Here is a 14,731-nt window from a genome sequence, read left to right as displayed (position 1 = left end):
GGAGTCTCCCACCTGCCCTTTGGAGTCTCCCACTCGCCCTTTGGAGTCTCCCACTCGCCCTTTGGAGTCTCCCACTCCCCCTTTGGAGTCTCCCACTCGCCCTTTGGAGTCTCCCACTCCCCCTTTGGAGTCTCCCACCTGCCCTTTGGAGTCTCCCACTCGCCCTTTGGAGTCTCCCACTCGCCCTTTGGAGTCTCCCACTTGCCTTTGGAGTCTCCCACCTGCCCTTTGGAGTCTCCCACTCCCCCTTTGGAGTCTCCCACCTGCCCTTTGGAGTCTCCCACCTGCCCTTTGGAGTCTCCCACTCCCCCTTTGGAGTCTCCCACTCCCCCTTTGGAGTCTCCCACCTGCCCTTTGGAGTCTCCCACCTGCCCTTTGGAGTCTCCCACCTGCCCTTTGGAGTCTCCCACTCCGCCTTTGGAGTCTCCCACCTGCCCTTTGGAGTCTCCCACCTGCCCTTTGGAGTCTCCCACTCGCCCTTTGGAGTCTCCCACCTGCCCTTTGGAGTCTCCCACTCCGCCTTTGGAGTCTCCCACCTGCCCTTTGGAGTCTCCCACCTGCCCTTTGGAGTCTCCCACCTGCCCTTTGGAGTCTCCCACTCGCCCTTTGGAGTCTCCCACTCGCCCTTTGGAGTCTCCCACTCGCCCTTTGGAGTCTCCCATTCCCCCTTTGGAGTCTCCCACTCCCCCTTTGGAGTCTCCCACTCCCCCTTTGGAGCTGGTGGAGCTCCCAAGGGGGGGAATTGCAAAGCCCAGGGAACATCAAAGATTGGGATGTCCCAGACTCAACAGCTGATAAAAATAATCCAATATTCCTTTTTCCATAGGCTCAGGAAACAAGGGATGGTCCCTAAAAATAATCCAATATTCCTTTTTCCAGAGGCTCAGGAAACAAGGGATAGTCCCTAAAAATAATCCAACATTCCTCTTTTCCAGAGGCTTTGGAAAAAGGGATAGTCCCTAAAAATAATCCAATATTCCTCTTTCCAGAGGCTCAGGAAACAAGGGGTGGTCCCTAAAAATAATCCAATACTCCTCTTTCCTGGTGGCTTTGGAAAAAGGGATAGTCCCTAAAAATAATCCAATATTCCTCTTTCCCGGTGGCTCAGGAAAAAAGGGATGTTCCCAAAGTTCCAGCTCTGCTCCAGGACAGAATTTTGCCAAACCCGAGGACAATTCCGGAGCTTCAGGTCCGGCACAACGTGGCACCTCCGGGGCATCCCGAGCCCCGCGGGTTGGAGTCCTGGCCCTGCCCTTCATTCCGGGACGCTTTTAATTACGGAGCGGCACAAACCCCAAGCCCTGACGAGCTCCTGCCCTGCCCGGGGGGTTGAGCCGCTCCCTCCGCCGGGTTTTATCGGCGGCGCCTCCGGGGCTGCTGCGGCCGCGGCGATACCGCCCCGGGCGGTGCTTTTTTGGGGCGTTTTGGTTGGTTTTGGGTATTTTGGGGTGCGGACACAGCCCTGGCAGAGCCACCCTGTAATTGGCGCTGCCAAAATTAGCCGAGCCGCGCCCAGCCTGGGCTCGGTGTCCTCGGAGTGCGGGAGGTCCCAACCCCCCCCCCAACCACCCGGGGGGGATTTTGGGGACAATTCACGCGTTTTTCTCCAAGCCCCAACTCCTCCCTGCGCTTTGGGGCGAAATCCCGCAAAAATCCCTCCCTGCGTTCGTTGGTTTGGGGTAAAATCCTGGCAAAGCGACGCGCTGAAGGGGCCGCGGTTGGAGGGGGCGAGAGGAAAACGGGAATTTGGGGGTTTTTTTCCCGATTTGGCAACTCGGGGCAGCGCGGAGGGACCTGCGCGGAGCCGCTCCCCCCGCCCCTCGGGAAAGGGGCGTGGCCTCCGCGGGCCCCGCCCCTCCGCGGCGCGCAGGCGACTCCGCCATTGGCTGCGCGGGCGGTGACGTCATGCACTGCGGCGGCTCCGCGCGGCGCCGGTGGCGTCGCCTTAAAGGGGCCGCTCCCGCGGCAGCGGCGGCACCGGCGCCGCCAGCGGGTCACGCAGCAGCACCGGGCGCGCTCCCGGCCCGGTAAGGAGGCGTCGGGTGGTACCGGGAGGTGCCGACCCGAGCGGTGCGCCGGGGCTCGGTGCCGGTACCGGGGCGCGCGCAGCCGGTGGGACCCGCGCGCAGCGCGGCGGGTGGTGCCGGTACCGGTGCCGGTACCGGGGGGTGAGTCCGGGGGGGAATTGGGGCGGGTGGTGCCGGTACCGGCGGGGGTGAGCCCGTAGGACCCCGCTGGTGGTGCCGGTACCGGGGGGTCCCCACCCGGTGAGACCCTGCGGACACCGCGGTGTCTGTGCCGGTCCCGGGGGATTCTCCATGAGGCAACCCCGGCACGGACCGGGGGGACCCGCGGAGCGACCCGGGCAGAGCCGGCAGCGGCACCGGAGCCGTCCCGGTGGCACCGGGCTGGATGCGGGGCTGGAGGCGGGATGCGGGGTTGGATCCGGGGCTGGATGCGGAATTGGATCCTGGATGCGGGACCCGAGGCTGGATGCAGGGCTGGATCCTGGATGCGGGATTGGATCCAGGGCTGGATGCGGAGTTGGATCCCGGATCCCTGGCTGGATCCAGGGCTGGATGCGGGGCTGGATGCGGAATTGGATCCCAGATCCCTGGCTGGATGCGGGGCTGGATGTGGGACCCGGGGCTGGATGCAGAGCTGGATCCTGGATGCGGGGTTAGATGCGGGGTTGGATCCTGGATGCGGAGTTGGATCTTGGATGCGGGGTTGGATCTGGGATGGGGGCTTCGATCCCGAATCCGGGGCTGGATCCCCCAAACCGACCCCGGCCCCGCCAACGGGCGCGTTCTGGGGCCAAACCCGCCGCTTTGGGGTTGGTTGTTCGGGTTTTTTTTTGGCCGCAGCGGAGCCCTCGGGCTGCGGGAACGCCGCGGGTTCCCGACAGGAAAAATAAACACCGGGAGAACGGGAACATCCATCGCCGTGACCCGAGGAGACCGGGTGGGAAAGGTCTTCCCATCGCCATTCCCGGGAATTCGGGGGGATGCTCTGGAGCTCCAGGAGAGGATTTCTTCCTTCTCCAGGGATTTCTTCCCCCTTTCCTCATTTTCTCCTCTTTCGGGGGTGGGAGCAGGTCAGGGTTTATTCCAGGAGTGGTGGAATCGTGTCCTGATCCCGATGGTGCCAGAGAGGGAGGTTTTCCCCTTCCTTTGGAGGAGCAAACTCTGCCCTCTTGGTGTGCCAGGGATTGTGCCCTGGGGGTGGAGTTTGGGATTAAAATTAAACCCCCCAAACCCATCGCTGAGGTTAAAAATGCCCAAACCAGACACGAGCTGAGTGTGCCAGGGCTGAAACCGGCACCTCCCGTCGGGAACATCCCCCATTCCCCTGGATTTCCAGGTCTGAGGGCTCATCCCCATCCCTGGGGTGCCTGGGAATGCTGGACCACCGGGAATGGTGCTCCAGCCTTTCCTTCCTCGGGCTCTTCAGGGCAAAGGGATCCCAGGAATGGCTGGAGGGGAAGAAATCAGGATTTGGGGGATTTTGGGGAATTATTCCCAGCAGCTCAGCACCTTCCCAGGAATGTTTTGACCCTCGTCCCAAGTTCAGGTTGTTTAACCCTTTATGTCTGATGTGATCAAATATCTGATGTATTTTCTGTCCCAACACTCAGGCTGAGCTTTGGGGGGAAATGTTGGTGTTTTCCTTGGCTTTTCTTTCCAAGGGAGCCCCTTTTTTGTGGAGTGTGGATGGACACACTCCCAGGGGAGTCATCCCAGGGCAGAAATAGGGAGCAGGGACTCGTTCCTGCTGGGATTTCACCCCTCCAGGGCTGCTCCATCCCACACCCCAGTGGGGTGTCCATGGGCATCCCCAGCTCCTGCCTGGATTTAACAGGGCAAAATTGGGCTCTGGGACATTTCCTAGAGATTCTTTTCCAATCCCTCCCCTCCTGTGGGAGCAGGATCAGGGTGGAGGAGGGAACTGCAGACCCCACAGCTCAGCCTGTCAATAATCACTGGATTATTGAGTCATTCCTGCACTGGGCTCTCCCAGTTCTCTATCCCAAGGGGAAAACAGCAGTGACTTGGATTTTTGGCCCCCAGCCCTCCCAGGCAGCAGCAGGAAATCCCAGCCAGGACCTTTATTCCCTAAATAACGTTGGCTCTGATTCTAATGCACATTTTGACACAATTAATCCCAGTTTTGGGGCCGCCTGGGAGCAGCAGCAGCTCCTGCAGCAGCACCACAGGGATGCTCCGACCTCCCGAGGGCAGATGGGGCTGGAACTGGCCCAGCTTATGGTTTTCCTTAGAAATTCCAAAGAAAACAGCCCAGCAGCCTCTCTGGGTGGTGGAGTGTGGGGAGACTGGGACAGGGAGCTCAGACTGCAGCAGGTTTTGGTTTCCAGCTCCTGGGAACAGCTGGAGTTCTCCCAGCTGGGGCTACTGGTGCCCAAAGTGATGCCAGGGAGGCGGGAAGAGCTGCTTGGAGGGTAAATGAATGTCAGATCCGTGACATTCCCACCTCATCCTGGTCCCAGCTCTTGGCTGGATTTGGATTCCATGACAAATATCCAGGAGAGGGGACTGGATTGCACAGTCTGGGGCTCTGTTTGACCTCACCTGCCCCAAATCCAAGCTCTGTGCTCTGAGCTTCTTCCACTTCACAAAATCCAAACCCTTGGGCCCAGAAGAGCTTTTTTGGGGGGTTGGATTTGCTCCCCATGTCCACACTGCCCCTGTCCCAGTGTCCCCAGCATTCCCCAGCCATTCCAGGGCTCTTTCCCTTCCCTTCAAAGTCTCCTTAAGGCTCAGCCCTAAATTATTTTCCCACTGGCAGCTCTTTAGAACACAGTGACTAAAATTACAATTCCTCTTCCATGTTTAATCCTTTTTTTTTTTCCTGTCTGTCTTCTTTTGGCCCTGAAAACCACAGTGGCTGATTCCACTCCCAGCCTGGCATTATTTGGCTTCAACCAAAGTCTTTAAACAAACATCAAGCTCTGATGGATATTTTTGCAAAGAAATAACCAGTGTTTGGTCACAAAAAGTGGCTTTTACCCGATGCCAAGCCCAGGGTGCACTTTGGGCACCCCTTTCCTTTTGCCAGAGTTGAGGTTTATATTTCAGCAGAGTCATGAATGGTGTTTGTGCCCAGAATAGTTGGATGTTGGGCTTCAATCCAGCCAAATCCCCCACAAATCACCTTCAGCTGCAGAACTTTTCCGTTCGTGCTGATGACAAATCACTGGAATCCTCCCAGCTAAGCCAAGCCACTGGTGCCCAGTTTAAAGTGTCCCAGCCTGTCATTATTCCTGAATTTCCAGGAGGAATTTCCAGCTTCGGCCACGAGGCGAGTTTTTGGAGGGTTTCCCATCGCTGTGGATCACAAGAGGTCGGCAGAATTCCGGGGATGGAATTCCGGGGATGGAATTCTGACACATCCTCCCGGAGCTGCCCGGGTGTCATTCCAGGGTAATTGCTCCATCAAAAGGAACACCCCGAACTAATTACACTGGAAGAAAATCAGGGTAATTTGGGAGCAGGGCATGTGTTGCCGGGGTTTTTTTTGCTGCTCCACTGGCTGCCTTCACGTGCGCCCCGCGGGAATTAGGAGGGATCAGAGGCATTAAACAGGCTCTGGCTGCTCTCCGGAGACTCCCTTAATTCCTCCATCCTGGTACAAAAGGTCCTGAGCTGCTCGGGGGTTGCTGCAGGACACGGAGCTGGCTGTGCTGTGCTGCTTGGAGCCTGAAGGGGGCATCCAGGGAAAACCCACATTCCAGGGAAAAGCCGAATGATTAACCAGCCTCGCTGTTTTTGTGGTTTGCAGCCCTCAGCCCCCGCTGGCGCCCAGGGATGGTCCCACCACCATGAGAAGGTGCTGCCAGGGCGTGGGGCTGCCATGCCTGTTTAAGGTCAGTGCCACTGTCACCTGCCTGGGCCCCTCTTCTCTCCGGGAGAGCAGGAATGGGGTCCCAATCCTGCAAAGCTCCAGCCTAGAGCAGCTGGAGGAGGGACAGGGGGCAGGGGGGGCTCGGGGAGGACGGGCTGGGGGGCACCAGCTTTGCCCCAGTGGGCAAAGTGGGTTAATTTGGGGTTAGAGCAGGGCAGGAGGTGGCTCTGAGCTCATGGAATGTCCTGAGTTGGGAGGGACACACAGGGATCATCCAGTCCAACTCCTGGCCCTGCACAGACACCCCCACAATCCCACCCTGTTCCTGAGGGTGTTTTCCAGACACTCCTGGAGCTCTGGCAATCTTGGGGCTGTGCCCACCACCCTCTGGGGGAAGAACCTTGTCCTGAGATCCATCCCAACCCCCCAGCACAGTTCCAGCCCTTCCCTGGGTCCTGTCCCTGGTCTTCTCACTGGGGTGGCTGCAGAGCCCAACCCAGGGGGGAAACTGTGATGGGTGTTGGAGCAAAACTCAACCTGCAGAATGTTGGGAAGAGCCAGACTCATCCCATGTGCAGGGCCACACATCCCTGTCCCAGAGGTGGAACAGGAGCAGGTTGGGGAGTTACCCCCCAGCCCAGGACCCTCCCTGCACAAGGCTGAGGTGGGCTGGGTTAATGGTTGGACTTGATGATCTCAGGGATCATTTCCAACCCGAATAATTCCACGATCCAATGAAACCCCCGAGGTGCTCTGTCCCCACAGCCCTTGTGTGCGACACAGTGACCTCCTTGACTGCAGGGCTGGGATTAGCCGTGACAAACCCATCCCTTTCTGGGCAGGATAAACACCTTAGGGATGTCAGCAGGGATTAACCCCCGCCAGGCCCCGCTGGGCTGATCATCCTGGGCCGGGGTAGCCCCAGGGCATCGTCCAGCAGCCTCCTGGTTACCACCATCACCAGGGGTTGCCACCATCACTAGGGGGTGGCACTGTCACCAGTGGTTTCCACCATCACCAGGGGGTGCCACCATCACCAGGGGTCACCACTATTACCAGGGGTTACCCCCATCACCAGGGGTCACCCCCCCCACCAGGGGTCACCACCATTACCAGGGGTCACCACCATCACCAGGGGGTGCCACCATCACCAGGGGGTGCCACCATCACCAGGGGTCACTACTATTACCAGGGGTCACCCCCACCACCAGGGGTCACCACCATCACCAGGGGGTGCCACCATCACCAGGGGTCACTACTATTACCAGGGGTCACCCCCACCACCAGGGGTCACCACCATCACCAGGGGGTGCCACCATCACCAGGGGTCACCCCCACCACCAGGGGTCACCCCCACCACCAGGGGTCGCCACCATCACCAGGGGGTGCCACCATCACCAGGGGTCACCACCATCACCAGGGGTCACCTCCACCACCAGGGGTCACCTCCACCACCACGGGTCACCCCCACCACCACGGGTCACCCCCATCACCAACGTGCCATGGATAACCAAGTGTCATCCTTGCTGTCCTCCTGCAGGGTGTGGGCATGGCCACCCCCCGGCCCCCCAGGTACCTGCTGGTGTTTGACTTCGACGAGACCATCGTGGATGAGAACAGCGACGACTCGGTGGTGCGGGCGGCGCCGGGGCAGGCGCTGCCGGAGCCGCTACGGCAGAGCCTCCACGAGGGCTCCTACAACGAGTACATGCAGCGCGTCCTGGCCTTCCTGGGCGACCAGGGCGTCCGGGTGGGCGACTTCAAGGCCGTGTACGAGAACATCCCGCTGTCCCCCGGCATGCCCGAGCTCTTCCAGTTCCTCTCCAAGAACCACGAGCTCTTTGAGATCATCCTCATCTCCGACGCCAACATGTTCGGCATCGAGGCCAAGCTGCGGGCGGCCGGAGTTCACTCCCTCTTCCGCAAGATCTTCAGCAACCCGTCCAGCTTTGACAAGAGGGGCTACCTCACCCTGGGGCCCTACCACAGCCACAAGTGCCTTGACTGCCCAGCCAACATGTGCAAGCGCAAAATCCTCACGGAGTACCTGGCGGAGAGGGCGCAGGAGGAGGTGGAGTTCGAGCGCGTCTTCTACGTGGGAGACGGCGCCAATGATTTCTGCCCTTCCGTGACTTTGACTTCAGCAGACGTGGCTTTCCCAAGGAAGGGCTACCCCATGCACAGGATGACCCAGGAGATGGAGAAGAAGCAACCTGGAGCCTTCCAGGCCACTGTTGTCCCGTGGGAATCGGCCACAGAGGTCGCCCGGTATCTGCAGGAGCTCCTCAAGAAGAAATGTTGAGGGAGGCTCTGCAGGGACTCATGTCCGACAAGTGGCTGGGAACAGAGAAGCCCAGGGTGGTCCCACGCTGTGCCCCTGCACTGCTCGCTTAGCCCCACTCCTGGGATGTTTTCCTGCCTTTCCAAGCTCCTTCCTCCCCGGTGAATAAAGCACTTTCTCCAGGTCCCTCTCCCTCCCCTGCCATGGTGAGATGGAGCCGTCTCGGCAGCTCGGACACCTGGTCCCTCATGGGCCTTTGCCAACAGCAATGGGGATTTTTTGGGTTGTGTTAGTATTTTTCTTTCCCTTTTGACTTCTTGAGAGAATTCCTTAAAAACCAGAAGCCAGTTCCCTGCAGGCTGGGAACATCCTTCCTCCTGTCATCCCCCCCCTCTGCTGCCCCTGTGACCTCCCACCATGTGAGGAGCTGCCTGATGCTCAAGGCTCCTTCCCTCTTTGTGAGCCCACTGGGAATTTAATCCAGGAAATTCCTGCTGCCTGGGCTCCCTGGCCCTTGCAAATCCCACCCAGGCTGGGCAGCTCCAGGCCCTGCTGCTGAGCCTTGTGGTGGGGTTAATTGTCCTTTGAGACTTTATTCTCTGAAAAAATCATGCCATGAGGATCAGGAAAGCTTCTGGAAAGGTGGTAGCTTGGAGTAAAACTCTCTAGCCCATCCCCACCCCCTGCCAGGGCACAGGAACCACAGCAGGGAGGAGGACCTGTCCTTGCCTTCCACTTCCATCCTCTGCTCCTGCTTCCAGGGTGAAGTGTCCCCGTGTCCCTGACAGGTTCCTCCTTGCCCTGAGCCATTTCCAGTCGTGTCCTTGTGCTTGCTGGATCGTCTGACCCCCCGTTACCCCAGGGAGGGCAAAATTCCCCTCCTGACCTGGTGGAGAGGTGCCAAACCTCCCCAGGGAGGTTTTGTGGTGCTGTGGCACTTCTGGCCACAGGTCCCCAGAGGCCAAACCTGCCCCCTGCCCCACTGCAGTATTAATTACCCCTTCTAATTGCACTCTGCAGGGGGGACCTCCAGGATCCGCTGCTCTCTGGTGTTGGCTTCTCCTGGATTTATCCACAGCCTTACCAGCCCCTGAGGGTGGCTCGTGACTCCTCCAAACCCTGGGAACCCTGGCAGCAAACCCCAGCAGTAAGGAAATAACCAAAGCAGCCCTGAGTTGTTCCTCCTCTATTTCACTCCCTTCTCTCTGTTCTTCCTCCTCTGGACCCTGTTCAACTGTGTGGAACTTAAAGCCATGGAATTAAAAATACATATATATGTATATAGATAGAGATCTCTATATTGCAGATACACAAGGTGGTTGTATCCAGGACATAAACCTGGGTGTGAAACAGCTCTGAGTCACCAAAATGTTGTTTCTCTTCCTTGGGCTGGTGGAATTTGGGGAATGATGATAAGGTCGGGGTACAAGCAGGGAATCCCTGTGGGTTGGGGTCTGGATCATCCCTGCTATGGCTCAAGCCAGTGGGGACAGCAGGCAGGTTTTTCCTGGAGCTGCTCTGCTCCTCAGCCCTGGGGGTGTCCAGCCCAGTCTCCTGTTTTGGGGTTTGATCCTGTGCTGCCCTTGCTCTTCCTGGGGCCGGGAGCACCAGCAGGACCAGCCTCTGGCAGCACCAGCAGGATCAGCCCATAGGATCAAGGTGCTGCCTGCTGTGTTTCCATGGCCAAAGGGCTCAGTGTCCCAGTGCTGAACCTCCCCAAGGAGGGAGGTGGGAGAGAGGGATGGAGTCCTGCCAGGGTGCAGCAGTGCCAGCATGTCTTGGGTTGAGCTGTGCAAATTCCCAGCTGTGCCAAGCTGCAATTCCAAAGCAAAGCACGGCCCAAGGAGAGCGGGATGTGGCCGATCCAGGGAGGGGGATGCAAGGGCTGCCTGCCCTCAGTGCTCAGAAGGGCTCCACGTAATTCCCAGGGAAGAATCCCACCTCCTCACCCATGACACCCTCACACCAGCCATCCGAGTAGCGGCGTGTGACGAAGAGGAGGGCACCGGGCTGGAAGGAGAGCTCGTTGTCCTTCTGCTGTGTGTAGGGATACAGGGCCACCACTGTGGGGGGAAAGAGAGGGGACATGGAGGCCAGCAAGGCCACCAAAGAGGACGGGCTGTCACCAGGAAGGGGGACATGAACAGCCATGACATCGCTCAGCATCACTGTGAGGCAGAGCTGGGCTCTCAGTGCTGTAGTTGTGGGCAAGGGTTTAACCAAAACAGGTCCAGGGGATCTGGGGATCCACCATACCTTTCTCCAGGTAGTTCTCTGGTGCCCAGGCAGGCTCCTCTACAGCGGTGGGTGGTGGTGGTGGGGCCAAGTCCTCAAAGTCAGGCAAAGCTGGTGGTGGTGGCATCACCTCAGGGTCATCGAGGGCTGCAAAACCCCCCAGGTGGATAAGGGATGAAGGGCCCATGGGGAAACAGGGGTCCCACAGAGCCCCTCCCTATGTCCTCCCAACCCTTCTAGAGCACCAAGCACTCACCTGGGGGCAGGAGGTCAGGTGGGGGCACAGCCAAGTTCTCTGGTGGTGGTGGCGGGAGAAGGTTCCCAGGGAGAGGAGGGGGCGGTGGGATGGCAGCTGCAGGTGGTGGGGGTGGCCCCGGTGGGGGTGGCCCTGGCAGGGATGGTTCCAGAGGGGATGGAGCCAGTGTGGGTGGTCCCGACAGGGAGGGCAGTGGTGGCGGTGCTGGGATTCCTTCCCCAGGAGCTGCTGGGGCGCCGCTGGAGCTGGGAGTGGAGGAACAGCAGTGTCAGGGTGGGGTCTGGCTCTGGCCCCCCCTCTGAGCACAGACACTTGGCCCCATGCCAGGACAAGGTGCCCCTGGCTGTGGGGCAGCAGATCCTGCATCTGTGTGCAAACCATTTCCCCACCCTGTGCCTCATTTTCCCCACCAGGGACCCTCTCTGTGAGAGGGTGTTTTTGCCCCAGAGACAAGCACTGCCAGGGGAGCAAACCTCCCAAACCCCTTACTCTTCCAGCCAAACCCCTTTGCAGCAGACCCTGCCCTGAGCAGCAGCATGACAGGGGCTGCCCGGGGTTCTCCCAGCTCTTCCCAACACTCCCACGGCACCAGTACCTGATGGATGCCAGCGAGGAGGTGGAAGAGGCTGCAGAGAGCTTGCCCTCGGGCACCACGGGCGGCTGGATGGGCTCGGGGACACGGGTGCTCCTCCTGCGGGCAGAGCATCCAGCTGGCAGCTCAGCACAGGGACAGGACCCCACGAGTCCACGCTGTGTCACCACTCAGTGACATGAGAAGGCCAAGCCCCCCAAGCCCACACCCATCCTCACCCCAGGGTGCCCCCCAAGCCCACACCCATCCTCACCCCATGGTGCCCACAGCCTGTGCTGATGACTTGGTGCCCTTCCGAGCCAGCGTGCCGGTGCGGGACAGCTGCGTGCTGTGGTCCTGTGGGCACGGGGAGACACGGAGATGTGATGGGTGAGGGATGAGGATGAGCTGCCCACAAACTCACTGCCCCATGGGGAGCAGCCCCCGAGGCTTCTGCTGGACCCCCGAGGCTGCTGCTGGCCCTTGAGGTCACTGATGGCCCCTTGAGGTCTCTGCTGGCCCCCCGAGGCTGCTGCTGGCCCCCCGAGGCTGCTGCTGGCCCTTGAGGTCACTGATGGCCCCCCAGGGCCGCTGCTGGCCCCCCGAGGCTGCTGTTGGCCCTTGAGGTCACTGATGGCCCCCCAAGGTTTCTGCTGGCCCTCTGAGGTCTCTGCTGGCCCCCCATGGGAGCAGCCGAGCGGAAGGCGCCGGTGCTGCGGAGGCGGCCACGCGGCACCAGCCACCGTGGGAACTGCGGGCCCGGTGTCACCACTTCCCCTGTGCTGGGGACTCGTGTCGGAGAGGCCTCTGAACACCCTCCCGTGGGCGCCTTCCGGAGCTGGGAACGGCTCCATGGGGGTGCAAAGCAGCTGAACCCCCTCCTGTGGGTGCCTTCTGGTGCTGGGAAAGGGGCTGTGGGTGTGGGAGTGTCCCAGCTCAGCACCCAGCCCAGGTGGCCTTTGCTGAGCACCGTGTGCCTCAGTTTCCCCCTCTGTACTGGGCTGTGTCCCCCTCCCCAGGGTGGGAGCCCCAGCAGGAGTCCCAGGGTGGGCTACAGGGCATGGACAGAATTCTCCACCCAGGAGGGGTTTGAGCCCCACTGTGCAGCTCTCAGTGTGGTGTTGAGGACATCAGGGCCCCCCACCCAAGCTCCCTACCCCTGTGGGACCCCCTCCTGCCCCGGGCTGACCTTTATGCCGTGGCCAATGTTGTCCAGGACGCTGAAGTTGAGGGGTTTCCTGTAGTAGGGCTCCAGTGTTGGGGGGTTGGGGGGGGCCACGATCTTCTGACAGGACGGGAACCTCTTGCTGATGGTCAATGAGCCGATCTCCCGGCGGGAAACCTTCTCCTTGTGGATGTCCACCCTCTGTGGAGGTGACACTGTCCCAACAATCCATCCCAGGTTCTCCCCACTTCCTGCTGCTCCCTCCAAGTCCCACCACCCTTCCCAGCCCTGCCTCCTTGCCTGGAAGGGAAGAGATGCTGTGGAGGATCAGGACTGAGCCTGAACCTGCTGGCTCAGCATCTCCTGCAGGGACAGCAGGACTTCAACCCCTTGGAGCTGCCCAAACCACCTTTCCTAGAGCCCCTCCAAGCCCCTTTCCCAGAGGATGGTCCCACCTGGGCCACGCAGGTGACGTCGGCCTCCACCTTGTGCAGCTGGGCCGCCTGCAGGTCCAGCAGCCTCAGGAAGGCCGTGGCCAGGCTGCTGACCTGGTAGGTGACACTGGCCAGGGACTGTGTGCTCAGTGCCATCGTCTCCTCCAGCGCCTTCCGCTTGTCGCTGGCCTGGAGGGGGGAAACCCAGCCTGGAGACGACGAGCCCACCCCACATGGCACTGCCATGCTCCAGGCTGGAGTCACACGGTGGCAGAGATGATGCTTCTGCTTTCCAAATGCATCAAACTTCCTCCGGCCCTGCCGGCAGGACACCCGGACAGCCAGCACGGGTGTGAGCCCCAGCCCCAGGGAATCACCAGGATGCCTCCCCGGGATGCTCCTGTTCCGGCTGGGGCTGGAGTAGAGTGCCTGGATCAGCCTCCTGCCATCGCTGGGGACAGCTGGCTGTGCCACCAGAGGCTACATGTGGGACACCTGGCCAAGCCACCAGCTCTGCTGGGGATGGTGTCTCAGTTCTCTAAATAGTTCATCACATTTCCCCTTCAGTTCTGCTCAGGCGGGTCCGACCCCCTGGGAGCAGCCTCAGGGTCTGGCTCGAGACAGCAAGGCCAGAGACAGGCTTGGCAAAGCACACACAGACCCCTCCAGCAGACACCACCCACCAAATAAGGCCAGAACAAGCCTTTTTATCCCTATTACATCCCAAAAGCTCCTGCCCCCCTTCCCTTCATGGGCACCAGGCAGGGAGGAGGAGGATGGCAGCAGAGCTCCAGCCTCATGCTTGCTCTGCATGTGCAGGCACCCAGCTCTACCTCTGAAGCCATGGGGACAGCCCAGGGAGGGTTGGTGGCCCTGGTCCTCTCCCAGGGCTCCCCCAGAGGCACCAGATCCCTGGGGAACTCTGCCTTCATCCCAAACCCACCGTGAGAGCTGCTGTAGGAAACTGAGGCAGGAGGAGAATGAAAGAGACAGTGCCATATGGTGGTGGAAGCCAAGAGGGATGCTCAGGCCCCCAGCTCCGAGGGCAGAGGCTTCACCATCACCCACGAGCCACTCTTCCAGGACCACCATCCCTCCAGGGCAGTCCCAGCATCACCCGCAGCTCCCCCTGCGCTGTCCCCATGCCCCTCACCTGCAGGTAGTTGCTCTCACAGTAATCAGCCACCCTGTGCAGGTTGCCGTGCTGGTCGCGCAGGACCTGCCTGCCCTGGGGGATGTCGCGCTGCTGCAGCTGCTCCAGCTCCGACATGGTGCCGGGCTCGGCTCCCACTTCCTCCCCGCCTGCCTCGGCGCTGGGTTTTGAAGCTCGTGGCGGTGCTGACGCAGGGCCTGCGGGCGCCACGGTGTCCCCGTCCCCCCGAGGGACACCCCGCCGGCGGGGAGCCCGCCCTGCAAAGGAACAGTGCGGGGCCAGCGGGGAAGGAAGCCAGAGTGGCTCCAGCCCCACAACGGATGGGTTTAGGGGTCTGCCCTAGGGATGGCAGCGGTGAAGGATGTGAGTTTTGGGGCAACCCCCCGTGCAGGGTGGGGGGAGCGACCCAAAATGATCCCGACCCCCATCTCTGCCACCTGTGCCCACCATCCATGAGCCACTGCTGCCCTCCTGACAGGGTGGGGCTGAGCCAGGCTCAGGCGCATCCAGGGATCCAAGGAACGTTTCCTTCCCTTTGCCTTTATCAGGCAGGGAAGGGGCACAGCCAAGGGCAGTTGTTTCCACTGCCAGGCCCCACTCCCTGGAAAATCCTCTGTGCATCCCACACAGCATTGCCCAGCCACTCAGACCTGGCGGCACTCGGGGATGTGCCAAGGGACCCCACGAGGTGCCCGTCCTTCCCTCGCCCGGGACAGCGTGTCCTCCTCAGTGCTTTGCTAAGGACGTTTCACACCCCCACGGGTGAGGCTGCAG

The 14,731-nt window shown here is 60.6% G+C and overlaps 2 protein-coding genes across 5 annotated transcripts; one reads left to right on the top strand and one right to left on the bottom strand.

Moving 5' to 3' along the window:
* The first annotated feature begins 1,925 nt into the window (after window positions 1-1,925).
* PHOSPHO1 (phosphoethanolamine/phosphocholine phosphatase 1) lies at window positions 1,926-8,327 on the top strand. Of its 2 annotated transcripts, none has more exons than XM_071577161.1 (3): window positions 1,926-2,027; window positions 5,800-5,884; window positions 7,403-8,327. In XM_071577161.1, the coding sequence occupies exons 2-3, from the start codon at window positions 5,840-5,842 to the stop codon at window positions 8,162-8,164; spliced, it is 807 nt and encodes a 268-aa protein (XP_071433262.1). In that variant the 5' UTR covers window positions 1,926-2,027; window positions 5,800-5,839; the 3' UTR covers window positions 8,165-8,327. The 2 variants fall into 2 exon arrangements, with proteins under 2 accessions (XP_071433262.1, XP_071433263.1); XM_071577162.1 differs by having other exon boundaries at window positions 1,934-2,027; window positions 5,656-5,884.
* Window positions 4,332-14,714, bottom strand: ABI3 (ABI family member 3). 3 transcript variants are annotated; one of them, XM_071577158.1, is made up of 9 exons: window positions 14,608-14,710; window positions 13,958-14,214; window positions 12,826-12,993; window positions 12,395-12,571; window positions 11,480-11,562; window positions 11,230-11,325; window positions 10,635-10,879; window positions 10,400-10,525; window positions 4,332-10,206 (listed from the first exon to the last, which is right to left on the bottom strand). In XM_071577158.1, exons 2-9 carry the CDS (start codon window positions 14,072-14,074, stop codon window positions 10,046-10,048), a joined length of 1,173 nt encoding a protein of 390 aa, XP_071433259.1. In that variant the 5' UTR covers window positions 14,075-14,214; window positions 14,608-14,710; the 3' UTR covers window positions 4,332-10,045. The 3 variants fall into 3 exon arrangements, with proteins under 3 accessions (XP_071433259.1, XP_071433260.1, XP_071433261.1); XM_071577159.1 differs by having other exon boundaries at window positions 10,400-10,489; window positions 13,958-14,714; XM_071577160.1 differs by lacking the exon at window positions 14,608-14,710 and having other exon boundaries at window positions 12,826-13,058; window positions 13,958-14,048.
* Between the last annotated feature and the right edge of the window lie 17 nt (window positions 14,715-14,731).

This window comes from Pithys albifrons, chromosome 25 (assembly GCF_047495875.1).
Source record: "Pithys albifrons albifrons isolate INPA30051 chromosome 25, PitAlb_v1, whole genome shotgun sequence".
In the NCBI taxonomy this organism is placed as follows: Eukaryota; Metazoa; Chordata; class Aves; order Passeriformes; family Thamnophilidae; genus Pithys; species Pithys albifrons.
This window is presented reverse-complemented; position numbering and strand designations above follow the sequence as displayed.